This window comes from Diabrotica undecimpunctata, chromosome 7 (genome assembly GCF_040954645.1).
Source record: "Diabrotica undecimpunctata isolate CICGRU chromosome 7, icDiaUnde3, whole genome shotgun sequence".
In the NCBI taxonomy this organism is placed as follows: Eukaryota; Metazoa; Arthropoda; class Insecta; order Coleoptera; family Chrysomelidae; genus Diabrotica; species Diabrotica undecimpunctata.
Window position 1 is genome coordinate 140,580,050 of NC_092809.1, and position 25,944 is coordinate 140,605,993.

At 34.2% G+C, this 25,944-nt stretch overlaps 1 protein-coding gene across 9 annotated transcripts in view; it reads left to right on the forward strand.

Annotated features, from left to right (window-relative positions):
* Positions 1-25,944, forward strand: part of Ten-m (teneurin transmembrane protein Ten-m) — a 183,309-nt gene that overhangs the window by 115,625 nt on the left and 41,740 nt on the right. For 8 of the 9 annotated variants that reach the window (XM_072538337.1, XM_072538338.1, XM_072538336.1 and 5 more), the window contains exons 3-4: positions 16,899-17,017; positions 20,419-20,593. In XM_072538337.1, the coding sequence (XP_072394438.1) occupies positions 16,899-17,017; positions 20,419-20,593 (294 nt within the window). Of the gene's footprint in view, positions 1-9,831; positions 10,113-16,898; positions 17,018-20,418; positions 20,594-25,944 lie in introns of those variants that run through there. The other variant, XM_072538342.1, reaches the window with a different exon arrangement.

Below are 25,944 nucleotides of genomic sequence, written 5' to 3' on the forward strand. Positions count from 1 at the left end.
TTAAAGAATTAACTTTGTATCAATGAAGCGTATCTGTGTCTCCGGAAGGCGGAGGTGTGATTTTTACACTAATAATAGCCTTTCCTGACTGATGGGTGATAGGATGGTTTTTATCTATTTAAATTAAGACTCGTGTATGAAGTAGTCTATATGTATAGGGAAATTACATAAAAGTTAATTATTCATTTAACAGTTATTCACAGTAGATAATAACAGAAATATATGAAATATATAAAATCAGTTGTTGATGTCACTCCTTGCAGGAAAAGATATTTATTTTGTGATCAGTGGTAAGTTTATTTTAAGTTTCCTAATCACATAAGTAGAAAATGTGCATACAAAAATAGAAATTATTAAAATTAAATCAGTTTTATGCCTTTTTTTTTCTCGGAGGGTGGAAATTTCTAAAAACCGTATCAGGTTAACCCATCTCTAGGGATGGCTGGTTTGTGTGGGATTCAGGATAGAGTATTATATCCGAGCCCATTTCTCCTTTGAAGAATGAGATTCTGCAAACAGATACCTTCTTATTATCCTGCCTACCAACTAAAACCACCCTCTCCTACTTGTGCCCCGTTGACTGTCGCACGTTCCGTAATTCAAAAGTGGGATGGCCGCTATATTTATTATTATCGCTGTATTATCGAATGTAATTATGTACAATATTCCATCCCTCCTTACTTTCCGTCATCTTCACGATCATCTCTCTCACAGTTACAGGGTTCATACCTATTTCTCTATACATTCTGTTTCTCTCCACTGTCACAGAGTATTCACATCATAGGCATTTATCTGTATCTGTCTTTCTGAATCTATGAAGATGTGCCCTAAAACACCCATGTCTTGTGAGCACGTCAGGAAGTAATCCAGTCGCCTGTGACCACAGTCCACCAAGCCCCTCAGTTTTATGCCTATAATCTATTTCTAATGAGTGTAGAGTAATAAAATCTCATGAAGTATTCAAAAGCGCTACAGGGTAATCCGTCAATAATCCGTCAATAAATTCCGTCCGCATTGCAAAATTCTGTCGTTTAATAAAGAGCAGGTAGGTATCACCCTGTTTTAAGGGATTAGTCCATTGTTATCGACAGATAAACACTGAGCCAGAGGCGCGCTAGTGGGTTAATTGACAAAAGAATATGCATTCTTAAAAATCATATTAAAGGAAATAAAAATGTAATACAGCAGAACAGTGTTATTAAAAAAATATAAAATGTAACAATAAAATATATACGAACAGAAATCGGGAAATACTCACAAACACACACGAATGAACTTTACATATTGAAACACTTGTGGGGAGTTTAAATCAATTTATTCACAAAAACTACAAAAACTTTACTGGATACGTTATTACAATTCTACATCACTATAGTCTTCATCCAAAGAACTGTCATCATCCCCTGGTGTTATAATTATAGGGTCAACCACCTGATCGACCAAGTTGTCCAGTTCCCACATTTTATCTTCCTCTTTTAAAACATGCTGGATTGCTTTTTGCCAGTTTTCTGATGTGATTTCCATAATGGCTTGATCAAACAATACCTTGACATCTTTCATTTTTAATGTGGTATTGTGCCTTGCAACATATCCTTTAACTTGTGCCCATATAAGTTCTATGGGATTTAATTCGCAATGATATGGCGGTAGGCGTAGCACAGTTACTTTATACTTTTCTGCTACATCTTCTACGGCATATTTTATGAAGCGAGATTTATGTTGTTTTACTACGGCTAGTAGTTCCTTCTTTATTGAATTCGTCTCAAACTGAATACCTTTATTTGACAGCCAGTTAATAATTTCTTGCTTTCTCCAAGCTGAAGTTGGTACCTTCTCTATGCGCCTTGAATGGTAGCTTGGCATTATCCATAACCACGACCGAATCAGCTGGAAGAAATTTTAACATTTCCCCGAAGTAGTCTTCGAAGACATCCGAATTCATGTCCTCATGATAATCTCCCGTCCGACACGACTCAAAGCTTAACAAACCTTCTTTTAAAAATCCTTCTTCGCTTCCAATGTGAGCAATTATAAGCCTCTTCCCTTTTCCCGAAGGCACTTTAATACCCGTCGAAAGGCCTTCTATGAAAGCTTGGCGAGCACGTGTTACATTTTTATCTTGCCACATTTTTTGGACTATATAACCTTCGTTTATCCACGTCTCATCAAGATAAAAAATTTTCTTGTACTCTCTGCGGTACTGTTTTATAGTTCTCAAATATTTTCGTCTCCAGCAAATGATTTCATCACTTTCCAGTAATAGTGCCTTTCGATTGTGCTTTTCCCAGGAAAAATTCATACTTTTTAAAGTTTTCCATAAAAGTTTTCTGGATATCAAAGGAATATCGTTATCTTGGCTTATCTCCATTAGTATTTTGTCAAGGGTGGGTATTTCCTTTTTAAAATAAAACGAATGAACTTTTCTTCGAATGTCACGTTTGGTGTCTTCACCTAAGATTTTTATTGGTCTTCCTGATTTTCTCTTGCATGGACTTAACTGGCCTGATATCTTTCTTTCTCGCAATAATTTAAAAATCGTGGACTGTCCAATTCCAGTCATTCGGGCACATCGCTCAACACTTTCTTGCACAGACAAACTAGGGTGATCGTGTTTTATGCAATCATATACATTTAAAATTATAACTTTTTCACTAACAGATAGCGGAGAATTTTTTACACCTCTTTTCTTTGGAGTAAATGTCGCCATTTTATAACTTTTTCACTATTTCTATATCACAATATTACTGTACGTTTAATTGGTGTAGTAACAATTACTAACTCGAATGTCGAATGATAATAATAAAATAAAAGAGGGATTATAATGAAAGTGTAAGTAAAACCTCATTACGCGTTATTAGTCTTCATGTTGATTTATTTTAGTTCTTAGTAATATTAGGAGGTGCGTCATACCCTTATCAGTTTCTTCTAATGCTTTTATTCGTTCAGTAAGGAAGTGAATTTGTTTTTATAAATAAAAATGTAATTAGCTTTAATGACCATATAATGGAATACGAGTTTGAAGAATAAGTTAATCGAAAAATTAAATAAAATTGGTTATCACAAAATATCCAAAATATGATATTTTGAGGTACATCAATTTTTGACGACGAAGTTGACATCCGTCCATTTGCCTACGCCCATGACGACACCGAAATTCAGGCAAATTTTATGACACTTCATGATTTATTACTCTACACTCATTTGAAACCAATTATAACTGATTTGGTTTTAAATTACCACGTAATAGAAGCCACAGGGAAGTGTTTAGGGGCTGCTCATGTGCCTTATATTCACCGGAAATATACCAGCAACGTTTCACACAAAAGTAGCAACATTTACAGACGACACCACTGCACTAATTGTATCCTAAGGATCTGAGACTCCACAGATTGCATCAGATCAACTAGAAATTCGTTTAAATATGATAAATGACTGGAATTAGAAATAGAGAATTAAACTCAATTCACAAAAATCAGTTTATATAACATTAACGAACAAATCTGCGAACTATCAAGGAGTTAGTCTTAATAATATACTCTCTCGCCAACTCAGACAGAAGTTAAATATCTAGGCTTAACATTTGACATGGAGAACCCACATAGCAAACAAGGAAACTCAAATTAATCTTAAACTTCGTCAAATCTAGTGGCTGCTAAATCGTAAATCAAAAGTGAAACTAGAAAATATACTTTTAATAAATAAATGTGTAAATATACTTTTAATAAATAAAAAAAGTCGAATCTAGATCTACGGAGTGCATTTCTACAGGTTTCTCTTTCCAATGTTAGGTTTTTTGCATTCTACCATATTTGGGGATTTCAAATCTTCCTTTCGGTCACTTCCTTGATATCTCGTGAATTTTATTTACATCTGTAGCTTATTTTCCATTTAGCATCTTTTTTGTCATTATATTTCTCATTCTTTCCACGTTTCCAAACTATCCTATTCTCTTTAATTCCTTCTTTTCCATTTTCTGCCGTAAACACACACACAGACCGTTCGAAATAACAGCCCGCTGGCTACTGACCTGACGAACAATAAGACTTGCGCGATGCATGTTGCGTGCCTTTGTTGTAACGACGTCGATTGTTACAGTAATGTTCGTCGCAACTGTTATTGTAATATGGTAGTGTCGGCGTCGCGTGTTTTCTTTTCTAATCTTTATATTTGGATTCTAACAAGTTTCCAACAGTAATGGTCCTCTATAATTTTCACACTATATGTTAACTCATTTCTAATATAAAAGAATTATTCCTGCTTTTGTCCAATCTCTTACTATTTGTTCGTTTTTCTTTACATAAGGAAGAGTATTCGTTTTTTCTGAATGTTTTAAATACATGAAAACGATCAGAATTGCTTATTTCCATATTTCACAGTCTTTTAGCTAAATATTGGCCAAATACACGATTTATTATTATTATATGTGTGTGTGAGGCATCTAGGAACTTTGCGTTAGATTGTCTTAAGTCAATTCGCGACTAATAACTCTACGTTCTTGGAATATGTGCAACAATGAGTGCGAATTCCCCGGGCTTTAATACCTTCCCGAAATATAACTACATTTACCACGTAAGAACAATTCTCGGCGAGGATGTAGGTAATATGTCTGCTTGACACAGTTTCAAATTATGTCAATTTTAATGGCGAATAGGAACGGTAACAATGGAGCCTCATTTACAATGTACAATCTTAAGTCGATGTCGACGTTGCCACTGTCTATTGTACTATGACTGATGTATATTTGATATGAGGCCTCAGCATGTAATAATTGTTAATTTAGGTACAACTGTAATTACCAATTCAAGCTCCGCGACTCCATTCAAATATGTGATATATTCATATTTGCCTTGCTATTATTAATAACAAAGAGGATGGATTACTTTATAGGAACAGGAATTGCTGCGGTTACTTCAAAGAGGATATTTTGTCAAGAGAAATTTAATATAACACAATAAATCCGAATTCTAACTATGAAATATCGAGTTTTGAGCAAAGTTTGATATTATTTATCAACATAATCTCCTCCTCGGGCTATTACAATACTTGAAAGATTTGTCGTTTTGTGTAATACTATTTTAAGTAAAAACTAAGGCCAACAGTTGCTGGGGTCTGGCTCTTACCAATATAGTCGGTATAGAAATAATTAAAAATGCATTTTATGTACTCTTGTTTTAGTGCTTTTTCTTCTTCGTTCTTTTCCGTTAATTTCGCAATGTCTTCCTTCAAAAGTAGCAATAACACTGCCCCATTTGCCTATGATAGTTTTTTATTTTTTACAAATTACCTGTACAAAAAACTGGAGCCAAAATTTTGCAAGATGATATTTGCGTGTTTTGTCGCTTTGGGCGTCTTTCACATGCTACTTACCACTCATCTCAATGATGAGATTAGATTTGCCTTTAAATTGAAATGGTGAATTAATCCTATATCGACGCGAAATTTGTGTACTTGCAGACAACATCTGAATCGTTGTCAACGAGCAAATGTGGCAAATATTTTGAATACAGTTTTCCCCTTGGCAAACGTACATAGAAAATGATAAATGTGTTGATTTCTGAAGTCTCACAGTCCTTTAATACCCCAAGCGACTTCAATTTACAATGGTTCAATACAATTGGTGAACTTTTTTTGTATGTTTTCCCGGACAACTGCCGAATTTGAGCGTTCACAGCGTTCAGCTTCATTTGTGTCGGTACGACTACTTTTTAAATTAGCACACTACTGCTTAATTGTTGTTTTTGACGAAGGGAATTTTAAATAACACTTAATAAAGTCATTTTAACAACATATGAAAGCTCACTACCAATAGCAACCTCTTCAATCTTCTTATTCTTTTAGACCAGAGAAATTAGCAAGTAAAAAGCATTTTTTGTGACAGAAATATGCAGAACGGATAGTAGGAAAATACCAGGCTGGTTTCAGAGGTGGTAAGTCGACAATTCATCAGATTGCAACCTTGAAACAAATTTTAGAAAAAACACTGGAATATGGCATTGATACTCATCACATTTATAAACTACAAAGCAGTCTACGAATATGAATAAAAGAGAAATGTTCAAAGCAATAGAAGGGCTAGGAATACCAAATCAGTTGGTAAATTTAACAAAACCAACTCTTGAAAAAGTTGATTATAGAGTACGAATTCAGGGGGAACTGTCTAAACCTTTTAAAACGAATAACAGGCTGCGCCAGGGAAACACTCTGTCCTGTATACTGTTCAATTTGGAGAAATTTTGAGAGAACGGAAAACGCTGTACGACAGGAGCAATAAAAGAATCAGCTACAAAAATGGGTCTAATAATAAACACCAACAAAACGAAATATATGAAGAAAGCACGCAACCACAATTCCTACTACCACTTGTTATAAAAAAGGCCCCATCGAAGCAGCGAATGAATTTGTATACCTGGGAGCGCTTCTTAACACTGAAAATAATACCACCGCAGAGATAAACCACAAAATTTGCACGGTCAATAGATGATATAAAACTCGCAGTTATAACGCACTCTGACAAAAAGTAATGAAAACGTGTTACGATGTTTCAAAAGGTAAGTACTAAGGTGAATCTATGGAGTAGTGAATGACAATGGAGTGTGGAGAAGGCGATACAACATCGAACTTTATAGAATATACTAGGAACCAGATATCGTAAAACATATTAAGATATGACGTCTGAGGTGGATAGGGCATGTAATGTGGAAGGAACTAAATGACCCAGCTATAAAACCGCTCCTTGAGAGCCCCATTGCTCAGAGAAGAAGAGGAATATCCAGAACAAGGTTCCTTGATAACATGACGGGAGAGAAATTCTTGAGAATGGCTAGGAATCTACGCAGGGTTGCAAAGCCAGAATGATAATGATAGGGACAATATCACATATATATTCAGCTCTAAAAATTTCAAGAAGTTTCACTTAACAGTTAGTGCAAAATTGAAATAGTTTATCTCAGAAAGCTTTTATCTACAACGTTATTATGCGTAAACTATTCGGTGTACATGCATGTAAATTAATTGTTTTATTCAAAATATTGAAATTTTTACACAATTTAAAAAAATACAATGTCCTAGAACCCTTAAAATCCCAGTTAGCTTTTTTCATTTTCGATTTTACTATTTTAATTCAAATTTATAAAAGTGGCAATATCTTCGGTTCTAATCAACGAAAATTAATGTAAAAGTACCATGATTTTGAATAAAAATAAGTAAACGTCTACATCATATTCCTGTCTATCTCACTTTCTTTTATTATTTTCAGTCATTTCATATATCAACCATCTACTCATTCGTTTTAAACTCAGTAATCACTCAAACAAAATTCACAGTCCAACAATTTATCAAAATTCACTAATTCCTCTCTCAGACACAGGTCCATCTGGTCTCACCTTCCCAATTATTAATTATTAAAAAATCCTTATTCAACCACTGCTCCCCCTTCTTAGTCAACAACTTAGCACAGCACACTCATCCATCAAGTTCACGGTTTATATAAACCGAATTTAATATCACCAAAATAGATTTTTTCTTAGGGTGCTAGATGCTTTTTAGCATGAAGGACCTCTATTATCTCTAATTTGTTGATTAATTCATTTATTTTGCCTTAAACCCACCCCCCTCTTTAGTCATGTCCTGTACCTTTGCTCTTTTTAAGTCTCTGAAGAGCTCAGCCTTCTCGTGGTTAATTTAATCCCATAGGTTATTATTTTAATTTCCTCAGCCGGAAGATTTTTAATCTTCAGTCAATTTATTGGATCACCTTATATAAACCTTTTACCCTACGAGCAGTCAAAAACAATTTCATTTAAAAATGAGGTCTTATATTAGCTACAATTACGATTACGTACAATTCAATTTACCTTGTCCTGGATGTGATCAACATAAAAGGCAATATCATATATCTAAGCTAATCAATCATAAATACACCTTTTAGACCACACTCCATACGACAAAGAGTAACATGGGCTGCCTAATGCATACGTCATTCTCTTAAACATGACCTTTACCTCTATCGGTAATTTTACATCCTTCATATTAAAAATTCAAAAACAACATTTTTAAATCCCAACATTTGGTTTGCTGTTATCATTTTAACATCACTAAAGCTTTTGAATCGTTTGGCTGCAGTAATATGTATAACCAACACTATTCCATGGTGCATTGACATTCTGTTTTCGACACCGTTCATAGGTATTCTGTCAATGTGTCAATCAGTTACCAGCTGATGTCCGTTTGAAGAGGTTTACTCTCTGGACGCTGGTACTCACGTGAGGCATGGTTATGTGTTGCCTGAAGTTAAATCTAATAAAGTATTAAACCTCACTCACTTTTAAACAACAACATGTACATTTTTTGGTAACTTCAATTTTTTGTAAAGAGTTGTACCCTAATATTTTGGTGGCTCAGGCATGTTAACCTGCTTTTTAACCTGATGATGGAATTATTATTCCGAAAACGTTTGTGTTTTTTTATGTAGCCCTTTTAAGGGTTTTTAAATATACCTACATACAAAGATTTAAACCTCTTTTTGTCCTACATCTTAATGCGTCTGAGTTATATTAAATGTTTACGAGCTTAAAATCACAGTACTTTTGTAAAACAATTAAAGCAATAAAATAAACTTTTTAATCGTTAAATTTAATTTGATTATATAATCCTTTAACTTTCATTTCTCACCCTTTAACTGTATTACTGTTTCATTGTTAAATGTTATATTTAATATAAAAAGTAAAAACAATGCTTAAGAATATAAGACAACTAACAAATACGCATCTGTTTCTTAACAATAATTTAAACTCGTTAAAATTAACTGTTAGTAAAATACTTTACTTAAACAGACCAAGCATTTACAGCATATTTTAGTGTGCACAACTTATTCATCTGATGGATATATTAATGTAAAAATAAGGTTATTGAAAATAATACCCTGTATATGATTTTTAAAGCCAAAAAACATCTCTTCCGCTGCAAACTCAAACATTTAATCGATATCATCTTAATAGAACATTAATCGTAAACACATGTTCAAAAATCAGCTTTACCTTTTATTTAACTTTTTCCCAGTACTCTATCATTAAAACCGAACAGTTCTTATAGTAGGCAGTTCCCAACAAAGGTACATATGGTCAGATTTGTTTTGTCGATCTGCACAAGCGTAGAATTCACTTTGATGACTTCAACAGATGACGGCGAAGGGGATTGGCATCTCCACTATAATTATAGAGAAGGCATCAGGTGGGAAGTGGCCGGCTTGATGTGGAATTAGACTCAGTAAATTGGATTTCCTTTGTTCTAAACACGGCCATGCTCATTTTTAAAAGTGTCAATTTCTTTGGCAGGCCTCTAACCGAAGTTACGGCCCAAAAGCGCCCTGCGATTATTATCTATGCTATTGGAATGTTACGATTCATTAGTTTTTGTTGCACACGTCACAATAATATTTGAATTTGACTCGACTTTATAAATGGTGGTTCATTTTGGTAGGTAATATTTTAAAAAAAATGTAATTTATTAAAATAAATAAACAAAACAGTAACAAGTATTGTTTTATAAATGTTTACAAAAGTTTATTAAAATTATGAAGTGTTTCACTATCAAAGCGATTTTTTTAAGTGAAATATTTATTCCAAGTGACATATTTAAGCAAAATTTATGTCCATACTTAAATGCAGTGGCGGTTCGTGACGACTAAAAGAGGAAGTGCACAAATAGATAATTTTACTGGGTACTGAATGAAAAAGGATTTTTTTTTTTCGTTTTGTGAGCACACTTTTTACAGTTTTCCTCTTTACTATAGTAATTGCAGTTATGTTTTTAAACGTTTTTTTTTTCTTCCAGAAATGCATATACGTCAACAGTATCAAAGAGCAATCAGTCTGGAAAGTCTTTTTGATATTCTAAAATGTTCTCTCATAAATAATGCGGTAAGACACAACTGTCTTCTCAGCCGGTCAGGAGCAAAGAACTTTGAGAAAGATCGACGGTATTCCGGAAATATCTGTGGGGGTGATTCTCAGCGTCCGAAATATAGGTGGGATCGCCAATGTCATTTAACCCTGGAAACGAGTGATTAGCTCTGCTAATGTGGTTCGTACTACCCGCAGTTAGAGGGGTTATCGGTACGACATAGAAATAATTAATATTTAAGAAATATTTACATAAAGTTGTGAAACTGCAACATATACCCTTGTTTATTTTCTTTGCTGATGCATTGGTCCCATAAAATACTGTTTATTGCAATGGCTTGTCTACCTGCCGTATTTCTTTCTCTTATGGCTTTGTCTAATGTTCCATCGTGCGAAATATCGATACTTACATATTTGTAGTCGTAGCAGTGCTTTATCGTGGTTCTGTCGTCTAATATCAGATCTTTTGTTGCCCTCCAAGGCACAAGTATTTGGTTTTCTTTGTAGTGACTTCTAGAGCCCGTATATCGTACTCTTTAATTCAATTTCGGGTCATATAATTGGGCCTATATTACTTGATCGTCTGCAAAGTTGAACGTATATATCATAGTGAGTGCTATTTAGTGGTTCCTATTTAGTATTCCTATTGTTTTACAGTTTTGTTTCCATCTTTTTAAAGTGCTTTTTTCCCTTTACTGTTACAAACCCTGTTGTTATTTTTGTCCCAGTTTTTATTATTTGTTATGGGTAGATTGTGTAGTAATTTTATTAATTCTATATTTATATTCGTACTTTCCATTGATTGCCACAGCTTCTTCAATGGGACGCTAAAAAATTCTTTATAAAAAGGTATATTTATTTAGAAAGAACCCTTTCAGACTACATCACAGAACGTTTTCGTAATGAATATTTAATCATTAGTGCTGCTACTAGGTATATATGCGTAAAGCCTCCAAATATATGGGAAAAAACTCTTTGAATGTTATTAAATTGATTTTTTTTATTATTTATTATATTGTTGCTGATAATTTTATAGGATGTTAAAAAACAGATTCACTTCATGTCAACGTAAAACTCCCAACTGGGGTTGCTGATCCTGAAATGTCGTCTTCATACGGACCTTAGGTAGCAACGTTGCCACAAAGTGCATCTGTTTAAAACTCTAACATCCTGTAAAATTATCGACAAAAATGTAATATAAAACCAATTTAATTTTTAAGCATTTAAAGGGTTTTTACCGTTATTTGTTGGCGTCATACAAGTGTACCTAGTAGCAGCACTGATGATGGAATATTCACTCCGAAAACATTCTGTGATGTAGCCCGAAAGGGTTCTTTTAAATAAATCTACATTTTTATTAAGTATTTTTAATTAAAATTTTTTGATCTTACATTTATAAATAAAATAAATAAAAAAGTTAAATAAAATATTTGTCTGTACAGTTTTAATTTGGTTCATTTTTATGTCACCCTGTACAATGAGCTGCATCGGTCAGTTACCAAGCCAGTTTATTATCGCTCCTTTTTGGTAACGACATCCACATACTTTTTAATACAAATATTTATACATCTCACAATGCATCAATAAAACTGACCAGTTATACCAACAAAAGAAAATATCATCGAATAATTTTTTACGCCTCTGCGGAAGACACACATCTGCCTAAAATGGCAGGAGAACTTGTTCTTGCAGCAGTTAATAAATTATTTATAATTCGTATGGCCGTAGTAAAATGCACCTATCAAGGTTTTTCTATATACGGACTGCAGTAACGTATATTCTAATAGTAAACACGAGATCTTTGCGTAACTTTCGTAGATAGAGTTCTCTTGTAGGTGGACACATTTCAACAAGATAAGATTGTGTCTTGATTAATGAAGACATTAGTTTTCATATTTATCTACGGAGAAAATTGTGTAACAAAATAGATATACAGTGTGATAGCTTATTAATGGAATGAACAATGACTAGGTAGTAATAGCTTGAAAATCTTACAATAAATACCTAACAACAGAGAAATGTCTTATTCTGCTACTGTTCGAGGATCGTAATTTTAGTATTATACCTTAATATTGTTCAATGATGTTCAATCAATTATTCTAGGATATCTTCAAGAAAATACACCGTTAGAATTGAGGTATTAAAATAATCGGATAATGTCTGAATTATCTGCGACAGTGGACGATAAAATTCTGATAGCTCATACAAGAATCAACTAAAATTAATGTTTAGAAGCTTAAATAATGAAACTAAAAAATTAGGACTAAATTAAACCCATTATAACAAAGAAAATGACAAATAAAGATAAAAACCTCTTAATCACAGTAATACAAAACACAACAAAACAAGTAATGAATATTCGTTTAATAATTTTGTCGTTTGATAGGAGATGGCGCTGTTTTATTTTTCTAAAGAGGGTACTATTGTTTGATTAACACATGTAATATTTCATGTAGATCTGTCAATTCACTAATATGTTTACAGCTGCTCAAAATTGGCATATCAAACTTTTCTTTTACAATGCAAAATTTTGAATATAGGTAGTGCAGTGATATTTTGTTATTTTTGGAAGGTGTCACACCAAAAAATCATAAACGATTATTAAAAGTATACAAAAACTCTTCACTTCTAATCAGAACAACAGACGTATTTGATTTCAGGCATGCCAAGGAGAATTCAGGCAATAATTCGAGCAGGTGGAGGAAACATTCGTTATTAAAATCAGTTTGTCCGAACACATGATTTATTGAGCGTCATTTTGTAAAGACATTTACTTTCGTTTTTTTTTCCTTAATTTTTATATTCTTATCTACTGAAACAGTTGTTCAAAAGTTAAATTTTTATTAAAAATTACTTAAAACAGTTTGTTTCGTTTGTGTTTACGTTATTATAATAATGAAAGTTTAAAAAGAATTAAAATTTTAAGTTTATTTTAAAAATGCAAGTGTTCCGTTTTTCGTGCCGGTGAGTGTATTTCTTATATAATCGTTTCGCTTGTCTATGGTTTTATACTTAAAACTATAAGCTCTACGGAATAATCGAAGCGTTGTTGCTGAATAATAAAGAATGTCTTTTCGAACCAATCACTGCGAACACTTTCAATAGTTGGAAAAATATTTGGTGCCTACGTTTGTTATAATGCTCTTGTCGCAGATTCAATAAGGTGACGTTCTATTTTTATGAAGTTGAAACTATTTTTATCTTCTTCCTAGATGAAAATTTTCGTACTACATATAATCGCTACAACGGCTGATTTTGGTATTTTCGTTAAACGTTGTTGCCCCTGATTTGGAAAGTTCAGAACACAGGCCTTTTGGCATCGTTGTCAACGTTGGTCATGTCAGCAACATGTATCTGTACTCATTTCTCAAATTCTTATGACATTCAATCTGTATATAATTTCACGTAATTTATTTGATTATTACTTAGCAGTTACTTGCTCTCCGATAATTTTTTATTCTTCTTCTTTTTCAAGTGCCCTGTCCGTTGCGAACGTTGGCTATTAACATGGCAATTCTGATCTTGTTTGCGGCGCTTCTGAATAGTTCGACCGATGTGAGCCCGAACCACTTCCTCAGATTTTGGAGCCACGAGTGTCTTCTCCTGCCTGGCCCTCGCTTACTGTCTATTTTTCCCTGGACAATCAATTGCAGTAGACGGTACTTATCGTGTCTCAATATGTGGCCCAGATATTCAAGCTTTCTTTGTTTAATTGTATTCACGATTTCTTTCTCCTTTCCGATTCTTTGGATTACCTCTATGTTGGTGACATGTTCGGTCCAGAATATACGAAGAATGCGTCGGTACACCCACATTTCGAATGCTTCTAGTTTTCTCGTGAGCGTCTCCGTCAGTGTCCAGGCCTCCACACCATACAGTAAGATCGGAAAAATGTAGCATTTAACTAGACGTAGTTTTAGGGGAAGAGACAAATCCCTGCTTATAAGGAGCTTTTTCATATTGCTAAATGCTGCTCTAGCTCGTTCTATTCTCGCCTTAATTTCTGTGGCCTGTTCCCATTTTGCATTTACGTTGGTGCCAAGGTACACATAAGATTCTACATGGTCAATTAGTATGTTACTTATCCGTAACTGTCGAGCAGGCTGTTGCTTCCTGCTTATCAGCATCCACTTTGTCTTCTTAAAGTTGAGGCTCAGGCCGTATTCCTCACTAACTGAATAAACTCTTTCCATTACCTGCTGTAATTCGTCTATGGTACTGGCAAGGATCGCCGTGTCGTCGGCATATCTTATATTGTTCGTTAACTCGCCGTTTATTTTTATGCCCTCATTTTCATTTTCCATACATTTGTTAAATATTTCTTCGGAATAAATATTGAATAGGAGTGGGGATAATATACACCCCTGACGGACACCTCTTTTGATCTGCACACTTTCAGTGAGTTCGTTGCCAATTTTTTATTACGTTTACTATTTATGTAATAATGTAACTGCAAATGAAAAAAATATGCACATTCTGATTCCGATTTACTTACTACTACCATTTTCTATTTTTTGAGCTATACGAAATTTGTAAAAGATTCACAGATTTCAGCAAAAGCTTTTGCTATCGCTTCGTTTTTGTTCAGGATCATGAAAGTACATTGCACTTTTTGTAGCTACCACTTGAAAAGGGAAATATCAGGACACATTCGTTGGTCAGCCGTGCAGGAGTTTGTATCAGCCTGATTTTTTGATGACGTAAGGGTGCAGAAATAAAGTTATAACACTCTATGTTGACAGGAGTAAAGACAGCTAATACTGCAACAGATAAAAAAAACTGATGACGATTTCACATTCTGCATTAATGCCATGTGTAAAAGATTTAATTAGAAATATTTTACCTACGGGTCCGACTCGAAAAACATTAGATTACTCTGTGTAATTGTTGTGCAGGGAGAAAATACACTCATAGTAATAATTATTATCCCCACTCATTAGACAAAAATATATGTGTGTTTTATCTATACATATATTGTTTATAATATAACATTGAAATACCAACCTGAAAAATATCGAATTGCATGGTATACGCGATTTTTTCATGTCTCACTATGAATAGGTCACCCTGTAATTAGATTGTTGCATTATCGGTATTGTTGTTCTTTGAATAGCATGCTTCAAGTAAAACAACACAATAAATTCACAAACTTTTATTATGCGAACAAATAAAAGTTTCACTTAAAATATTAATGATGCTCTGGAAACGGTGGAACAATACAAAGGAAAGGTTAAAGTTTCTCAAGTAAATTGATAAAAAACATATTTGCTTTGAAATAAAATGTAAACAACTTAAAACTTGTACTACCTTTCGTCATTTTTGCTCTGTAATATACTAAAATATAAAAAAAAATGTTTGTAATACATTCTTTTATATTATTTGAAAGCCATATTTTTTATTTTCAGCGGTATTATTCATTAGCATTTTCCTTTTTAAATTCATTCCATCGATATCTTCGGTAGTTGAGCTGCCTTTGTGTTTTCCTAACTTTAAAATAATTGTACGATGCCATTTTTATCTCTTGGATCTTTTTGTGTCCTAAACAGTTTCTTTTAGAAGTATTTGTAAGAAGATGTGACATACATATGGTAATTACTGATAAAGCTACTAGAAAATTTCTGGAATCTTTCTTTGGCTTATTATATTTTGTATTTATATAAGTCAAGAGGGGACTGGGAAACATTCGTGGTGTGAAAATATGAGAGATTGGACTCGATTGGACTCATATTCAATATTTCTAGCTTCACGAGATAGACATTAGTTCGCTGAGATTGTTTCCAACCTTCAATTGAAGATCGTATCGTAAGAAGAAGAATTCCTTTAATTTATACTACGGAAAATACTACGGAAATCGGCTACGAAAAGGAGAATTCCTTTAATTTTAAAGTACAACTTAGGGCTTGCTTATCAAATTTTTCAATCGGTCTCTTTTAGTGGCAAATGTACACAGTTTCTTTTAAACTTGTCGAGACTTCCATCCTGTTTGGGCAGCATCCTTCTCCAGGTGATCTATGGTCGCATTAGGAAACTCTTTCATCCATGGTTTCAGGTCTTCTTTGCCTTTTCAGTTTTCACTATACTTTAGGAAGATTACGAAGGTAATTGTTGATTGATTTATCTAACCAATTGTTTTTCTTTATTATTTCTATGGCGTCTTTCTTGTTTTTCTATGTATCTAGTTATCTTGTAATTTATATTAAAAATGTTCTTCCCACTCTAATGTACGTTCTCCTTTGCTTTTTCCATTGACACTGGATTTCTTACTACAAACTTTCCTTTTCTGCATTATATATAGTCAATTATTCCCATCAGTCCAACCTTTTTTTCATTTCTCTCCGTTTTGACAATGTGAATTTTTTTTGGAACAATATGTTGTCCCAAGATCTAAATTATGATCTCATCTTTCACACTTTGATTTCATGGTGTATGTCCAGCTTGTTGCATACATCATTTTGACCCACTTTATAGCCAATTTTCCTTTGAATCTCATTAATCAAATTAATAGTCTAGAATACACAATTCATTTGACCTGGATTGATATCCAGCTACCTGTTTCATGTCTGCTTAATAAATATTAAATAACTGTCATTCGATATATTCGATATGTTTACACTGTTTTTGCACTTTTATTCTTTGTAAATCTTTGTTTTGTAATGGGTAGAATAAGGAAGAAGATATTTCCATTCCTTAGTCTAAAAGATCCTTTCTCAAATAACCTAAAAAAGACCCTGCTTATTTTTGATCGTTTTTCTTAAATTTAAGAATAGAATTTCCATTTTTTTTATTTAATTTACACATTTTAAATAGAAAAATTAACTAAATAATCGATAAATTCGAGACAAAACAGACTCCCTTTTAAAGAGTTAACCAACCACTGCACTTTCTACCTGAAAACCACCGAAAAATTTTACTTAATTAAAAACCAATCTATCAATCTGTACCCGTCAGCCAACTGTTCGTCGAACCCATGTCATAATCGATGATTGTTCTCTCTTTCAGATCACGCCAACAAAAATCCGAGTATAGACTACAAGTCCTCGAATTCACCGTGCAGTAGTCCTTCCAAGGATATGAAGAATTCCGAACGATGTGGAAGTCTGCCCTATGGAGCACATACGGTAAGAACTTGACAAAAATAAATTTAAAATTGTTAAGAGTGAGTGTATGTGACGTTTTTGTGCAGGGTAGATTTTAAATATTTATACTGGTGTGCCAAACTGTAAATATAATCTAACAATAAAACATTGAAAACTTTTGTTTCCAACAATTCCACAAAATTTATTATAATTTATTATCACCACAGCTGTTTTGGCAGAGTGCCTTTTCTGCCAGAAATGTTTCATCACTTGAGAAAGGTACTCTGCTGAAACAGCTGCAGTGATAATAAATTATAATATTTTTTTGTTTTCAGAGATGCTTGGAGGTTATCCAAAATATGTACGTCTCTTTCATAGATTACAAAAAGGATTTCGATAAAGCCCACCAAAAACAGCAGTGGATGTTCTCAAAACAAAACAAATAAACTATAGTGACCTTTGAATTACAGCGAATCTATATTATTAGCAGCGGGGATATATACACATTCATGAACAAAATTAAAAAATTAAGAAATTAAAAAAGGGGTACAACAGGGATGTGTATTATCGCCACTACTTTTTAACGTATACTCTGAAGAAATTATAAAAAAGTTCTCGCGTGAGAAACTGCTGGAATAAAGGTTAATGGAATATCAATTAACAGCATTAGATATGCGAAGGATACTGTCATAAGAGCAGAAAACTTCCACGAGCTCCAGAGGCTAATGAATAAGATAGTTGAGTATGGAAAAGTAGACTATCAAGAAAACTAAATTTATGAGGTTATCAAAAACACAAAATATTGATGAAAGCCTGATAATTAACGGTAATAGATTACGACAAGTAGAAAACTACATTTTGGCATAATAGTTAATCACACAAACGATTACTCCAAAGAAATCAAAGTTCGAATAGAAAGAGAACGAAAAAACTTCAATAAAATGAGGAAGGTATTTTGTACAAGAGAACTGAAATTAGATTTGAGAGTTATGCTAACAAGGTGTTATATTTTCTAGACAGAATCGGAGCGTGGACCCTTAATGCGCCGACTACTAAGAAGCTACAAGCATTCGAACTGTTAATATATAGAAGAATCATGAAAATACTGTGGACTAAGCATGTAACAAAACAACGAAGTCATGAGAACAGTTAGCAAAAGAATGGAAATAATGAAAACCATCTAAAACACGAAAGCTGCAGTACCTGGGGCATGTCATGCGCGGTGAGAGATACGACATACTCCAATTGATTATACAAGGGAAAATACAGGGCAGGGGAAGTATAGGAAGTAAAATAATCTCATGGTTGCGTAACTTGAGGGAATGGTAAGGATATACATTAATTAAACTATTCAGAGTAGCCGCATCTAAGATCAGAATAGCCATGATGATTGCCCATCTCCGTCACGAAGGTGGCACGCAAAGAAGAAGGAGACATATAATGAGCAATTGCTATTTAATACTGTTATGTGCAATAGAAGCATGGACACTAAAAGTAATTGAAGCATTAGAAATTTGGATAAATGGGCGAACGTGAAAGATTCCTAGTACACCATATATATAACTAACATCGAAGCAATAAGTAAGAACATCCAACGAGAATAGAGGGGTACTAAAGACTGTTAAATGTAGGAAAATATCTTATTTAGGGCATATGTTTAGAGATAGGTAGGATAGGTAGGAAATACTGCCTTAAGGGAAAAATGGAAAGTTGAAAAGATGGCAGATTGCAAACTTCTTGGCTGATATACAACTTATTTCTCTGGCAGAAGTCAATAGAAATATGTCAAATTATAGACACTACATATTACTTTAGCTTTCAAAAGAAATCAAGTCAATGCAGGGAGCGAAACTCAACAAACTCGAACTGGGCCTATCCCGGAGCGGGGACTTGAAGCCTCTATATCGGATTGTAGCACTCGAATGTCATTCTTAGGGGTGCAAGTAGCACAGGCTGGGTTTAAAGTATTGCTTGTTTGCTTGCAGGGAGCGAAAAATAAAAAACTGTGAAGCTTACCACCGCTACTAAATGACAAATCAGGTTTTTTTAATGATTTAAAAAGAATATTTTTGCAACAATTCACATATTATATACAAAAACGCAAAATAAAAAGGTCAGGTGCCTGAATCGCATTCCCTTGACTGTGAAATCATCTAGTGGTCGATGCATCAGGCTCTTGCTCTGGCCAGAAAAATAAAAAGGCTAACGTAATGAGTTTAAAATTCTAAATGAATCTGAGTATGAGACTAGAATACGCTGGTGTCTGATCGACCTATGATGGAGTACTACGGCAAGCGATACGGGCTTGCGCCTTAATAATATTCCTCTATAGATCTTATGTACCTTCTTATATGTACATAAACCAAACAAATATAAACTAATATAAAGCTTTAAATTATTTTGCTTCATACCTTAAAACTATAGTAACCAATATTATTAATTAAAGTACATTCGTTTACCAAATTCTCATCAGTAAACATGAGCACGTGTTGATATTCGCCGTATCATTCGTCAAGAGGCTATTAAATATAATTTATTACCATGTTAGACAGATTCTCATGTTACAGATCCAAACTTGCCAGCATTTTAAATTCAAATTGTATCGTGTTGATTTTTAAGTTAATATATTGTGTTATATTTATGTTATAGTTATTGTTAAGTTGTTTACTGGTCGTGTTATTTTTTAGAGTTTAGTTTAATTGTGATATAATGATTAAATTTCAAGAAATTCTTACACTAACAGTTTCAAAAGTAAATATTTTTAAAAATCATATGATACATAGGTCGTACATCAGTACGACCCTGTTTGGCTTACACGTGGTTCTATTGACGATTGGGAATTTGTAAAATGAATACGGTTTATAATAATATGTTATTAATTTTATTAGTATTATTAATTAAACGTATTGTTTCAAGAACAAACTATGATTGTAATGTCAGATGTTAGTTCAGATTTCTTTCCTAGGTGGCTTAGTTACCCTACCGGACAAACAGTATGACTTGTCGTCTTAACCTTTTATATAGATAGATTCTATGAAATCGCCATTACCATTTTAATTTTTCTGAATGGGTTTTTCGTCAAGTGTAGGCAACAATGGAACCGTTATGTCAAAGTAATAAAAACGTTTAAAAACTTTTTATTACAGTTTGGAAGATTTTGAAAGATAAATTTATTTAAAAAGTATTATTATTACAAACTAACTCTCGAGAAGCGATCAACAAAAGCTTACATTTTATGTACTTAATGTAAATGAATAATTATTATAGTTATTAATATTAATTATAATTCAGAATATGTTGCATGTTGCCACAACTTGGTTATTGTCATAGAAACATCACACTCTCAAAAATGTAAGAGAAATAGGAAAATCACATTATTTCTTTTTATCTCGATCATCTTTTTATGGTATCGTTAAGTAACATAGTTATTTCTTTGTTTGCAGGTACCGGTGTTGCCCGTCCGAAACAATCTCCGAAGACCTAATTCCAGTCACTTCCCTCAAGCTAGTCGGTTCCATTTTAGGAAAGGACTGGCGTCGAAGTGTACGTGGAAATGCACGGCGATCGCCTTCATAATGCTCTCTGTCGTCTTAACGGCGGCTCTCTCTTATATTTCAGGTGAGTTGCACAATCGCTTGGTCATTATACTTTTCGATAAATTGCTAGGAAACGGTCGAACATGTCCTATAACTTTTATCTGTTAGGTAACAATGAATACGATACTGTCAATTTATCAAAGAGAACATATAAACATCGAAACAAAGCGAAATACAAGAAAATTAAGTGGGATTAGTGACACAAAATAAAAAAACGCTAAAAAATACCCAGACGACAAAATATTCATTATTTTCTTTAAAGTCAGTTGGACATTTTCCAGTTTTGACGTTGACATTTTCGTCCAGGGTTGCCGTATTGAAAATGTGAGGTTATTATTAGCAATTACCATAAATTCGTATAGGTAGTTCTGATCTGACTATTTTGCGGTAAATAGTGAGAATCACATAAATAAATCGTCAACGGGACGAAGAAGTATAGGCCGAACGTTGATGCAGGTGAATAAAGTTTAATCAGGTGATTCGCCTATAATAAAGAAAGAAAGAAGAAGAAGAACTCCTAAAGTTCAATATTCATAGTTGATCATCATAAAGCAACCAAGAAAGTTGAGAGACCCACTCTTACAATATCGACAGTCACACAAATTGATGGCAACTGGCTGGAACAAAATAAAAAAACTCAAGTCTTCGGTGAACACCTAAAAATGTTTTCACACCAGTAGACACTAGTGATGGGAAGACCTGGTTCGTTTCGGTGACCCGAGTCTTCCAGGTCAATCATTAAAATGACCCGTTCATAAAAACGATTAATTAAATTTGTTGTGTAAAGGTCAAGTGTGTAGAGTTTAATATTGTTTATGAATGTTTCTGAGAATATATGAATTAATGATAATACAGGACCCATTCATTAGAAACGTTCATTCATAAACACTAGACAGCGCCATTCATAGGGTCATTCGAACGATAGGGTCACAGAACGTGATTCTATGAATCACGGGTCTTCAAAAGGATTCGATCTTTGTGAACGGAAAGTTCGTGACCTTCTCATCACTAGTAGATACCATAGACGACGAAGAAATATATAACTCCCTCGACACCCCCAATAATTGTTACCGACGGTACGCTCAACATTTACTTCTAGGCATGGTAGGAGCATAGCATAGAGAAGGCGTATAAGAAGAAAGGTAGCAGGGCGAAAGGATAGCGGAACCAAACCTGAGAAGTTTACAAAAAATTATACAGAATCTCATAAAGGCAGATCAATATGCTGATATGCAGATGACTCTAAAACCGATGAAGGAGTTGGAGCTGCTGTAAACGGAGGGAAACCAAGACTATGCCTTAGTGAAAGCCTAGGTAATCACTCCACTATCTTCCAAGAGGATTTATGCTATAATCTGCCTACAGGAACTAATAAAGAGAAACTGCAGGGTAGATTTATCAAAATTATATCGAATAGCCAGCGACACTGAAATCGATTCAAGTTGACTGTAAATTAGTTTGGAATTGTCTTCAGAATCTGATTCGGATCTGAAAAAGTTACAAACTAAGTTGACTGTGGGTGCCTGAACATACTGGTATTGAAGAGAACGATAAAGCGGACCTACTTGCCAGGAGAGGAGCAAAAGAAACATTCATAGCCCAGAAACTTCCGTTGGCATAGCAAGAAGCACAGCCAAAGAACGATATCGGACTAGATGGAACGGATGAAACGTAACCACTGGTATCAACAAATCTGTCTCAAACATATAAAGGCTTTTATTCATGAACCTTGGAAGAAGAGATCCAAAAATCTACTAAATATGAATAGGATTGATCTACAAAATATCGTAGGTCTCTTAACAGGAAACTCTCAAAAGTCCTCCTGAAGGAGCACATGAATAAAATCTGTTTGTCACATCTGGTAAAGATGAGATGGTGAAACACTGTTTGTGAAACTGCCCAGGATTGGCTCAATATATTTGAGCATTATCCACTCGAGCCGTAGGACGTCGTAGAAGTGTAACTATAGGCTAGAATGTACTTTTTTAAGAAGGCTGAGCTGAAAGGACAACTTTAACCTAGGGATGAGACGGAATAGATCTCTTAAGGTGCGATCTGATAGAACGTGGAGCGACGTTCTTCATCGGCGAAGAGAAATAGAAAATACATAATAGAAAAAGACAAAATATAAAAACGTAAACCAACCCAACGTGAAATACTGTTTTGACCCTCAATATTTGTGGTTTACGATCCCTGAGATAGTGCAAAACTATCTACTTATGACCCACGCGGCTAGTCGGGCCGGTTTTTGGTAAATTGACTAGGTATAAAGGAAGGTGGAAGCTGATGTATAGCACGCACTTACCCCATCAAAACTTCTGACGTGATTAGGGACAGGTACGGTCAGTTTCTTAGTATTTTTTCTATGGAGTGGTCTAACGAAGTTGTGTTAGAAATTTTATCATTTTATAAATTACCCAACTTAATACACAATTTTTTACCGGCAACACTGGTGGACAAATCTAACCTAAACCCTCGATATAGAGCGAAGACGCTTCATGGTAATAGTTATCAAAAAATAAATGTTTATTAATTTTACACTAACATGGGGTGCCAACCGTGTTCTCTTTTTTTTTTAATATCGATTTTCCGTTTCTCTTTACCAACGGAAACCAGTGAAGAGCGCCTTTCCACGAGCTGTAAGATGCCGGCTTTAGATCGAGTGTAAGGGTATTTAACCGCCCACTCATAATAAACCTAACCTAACCAAACCCAACAAGCCTTATGAGCCATGTCCTGAAAACTTTTTTAAAAATTATACATAAAAGAATATATAAAAAGTTTGAAGAACACATGACAAACACACAATTCGGTTTCAGGGATGCATTGGGTAATCAAGAGGCACTTTTTGCAATACAAGTTCTCTTTAAAAGATGTAGAGACGTGAATTGTGATGTATATGTGTGTTTTGTTGATTACCAGAAAGCGTTCGATAGAATAAAACATGACGAACTGATGAAAATATTAAATTCAATTGGTCTAGACAGCAGAGATCGCCGTATAATAAACAATATCTATTATGAACAAACTGCAGCTGTTAGAGTTGGGGATCAGTTAACAGACGACATAAAGATAAAAAGAGGTGCGCGACAGGGATGTATATTGTCCCCATTATTGTTCAATACATATTCAGAGCACATTATGAACCTAGCGCTAACGGACATAGACGAGCGAATACTTATAAACGGAGAACGATTGAACAACGTAAGATACGCTGATGATACTGTCATTTTTGCAGGCAGTCTTAAAGGTCTGCAGACACTTGTCTCCAGGGTGGCAGAAGTAAGTAGCAGGTTTGGGCTTGATTTTAACATCAAAAAAACCAAATACATGTTTATAAGCAAAAATAGGATACCACCTGGTCAATTACTAGTTAATCGACAACCTATAACACAAATCACCAACTTTTGTTATCTGGGTGCAAACTTAAATGAACAGTGGGACCAATCGGCGGAAATAAAGACAAGGATCTAGAAGGCAAGATCATCTTTCGTCAAAATCAAAAAAATCTTTAACAGCCACGATATAAAATTGGAACTAAAAGTTCGTTCACAAAAATGCTATGTATTCTCCGTTCTTTTATATGGGGTGGAGTCATGGACCTTAACTGAAGCATCACTGAAGAGACTTGAAGCATTTTAGATGTGGTGCTATAGACGCATGTTGAGGATTTCCTGGATAGACAGAGTTACCAACGAAGAAGTATTACATAGAATGGGTAAAGGGCGCGAACTAGTCGTAACCATAAAACGTCGCAAACTAGAATACCTGGGCCATATAATGCGCAATGAACAACGATATGACCTACTTCGGACCATACTTCAAGGTAAAGTGCACGGAAAAAGAGGTCCAGGACGAAGAAGAATATTCTGGCTGCATAACCTGCGAAAATCGTTTAACTTAACCACTACTGGACTTTTCAGGGAGCAGTCAACAAAGTCAGAATAGCCATGTTAGTGTCCAACATCCGTAACGGATAGGCACCATCAGAAGAAGAAGAACCAAACATCCCCTTCTAAGTTAGGGAAATAATAAAGTCAACAAATTCGTACAGGGCGCCGGGATACAACTTACTCGCTAGAAAAATCTTAAACCATCTACGAAGGAAAGCCATAATAGTACTCCTAACCATACTTTTCTACCGCTATTTCTGTTTTTATTTCACCGTTATAATGTTTTCTATTTCATAACCCAATGGAGTATATTAAAATTATAATGATTGCTAAACCTGCAAAGTCACCCACCTAAACAACTTTGCACTGACCCATAGGCATTCTACCCTGGTCCAAAATATTTGAGAGAATACAGAAGAATAAAAGGAGAGACTCCACCTAATAACCCTATATCGGCTCACCAATATGGCTTTAAATAAAAGCACTCTTTGAGGGGTTTTATATTAATCATGTATCTCGACGACTTAGTTGTAGTCTATTAAGCTTACATAGATAAATGTCTTGATTAATATGATCTTTGAATAAGAACATTAAAAGTAATTAGTACTTCCTTTGTGTCCACTTTTGAGTTTTCATTTGAAATGTAAATTTTTTGGCCGTTTCTCTCACACGTTGCCCGAAAAAAAATATCCTAATATAGAATGTCCATCGTAATATTGACGGAATAAGGAAAAACTAAAAAAGGTGCAGTAAGAAGGAATTTAAAAATCTTTAAATAAATAACATTCAAAACTCCAATTCAAAAATAAATAAGAATGAAACACATAATTTAACGGCACTTTAAAATTTCAAACATTTAATAATATTGTTGGATTTTACACAAGAATTAAAAAAAATTCACGGGTCATAAATTTGATTCACGACAATCTCAGACCTCTCATGGTCCTTGTTACCATAACAACTAAAAAACGTCTGAACTACTATCTACCAGAGCGATGAAAAGATTTGGCTTTTATTCCTTTTTCCCTCATTCATATCTCGGTGAAGTATAAATTATGAGAATACAGATATTCCATTATTAGATGGCTTCAAAGAGATTTTGTGAATTAGTAACCGTTTCGACTTATTGTACTCATCGACAAAGAATCTGCAAAAAAATCTTTCCAAGTTGTCAACCCTCGGTCCCTTTTTAACCGGGCCAAATCAGATTTTCAATTATGTGCCACTCGAGCGTATTTAATACCCGAAGTTATCCTCTCGAAATGGGCCTTTTACCTGGAGAGTCTTAGAAAAGGATGGCTGCCGTCAATACCAGCGACAGAAAGATAAAGGTCTAATGCCGATGTTACACGTGAACCATTTATATTTTCTACTTTCGTTCACTCATTAATTTTGATCCATGTTCCATTTGTTGCGTATTTTTGGATTACTGGGGATATTTTATGGGGGAACGGCTGCTCCGAATATTCTCTCGATTCTC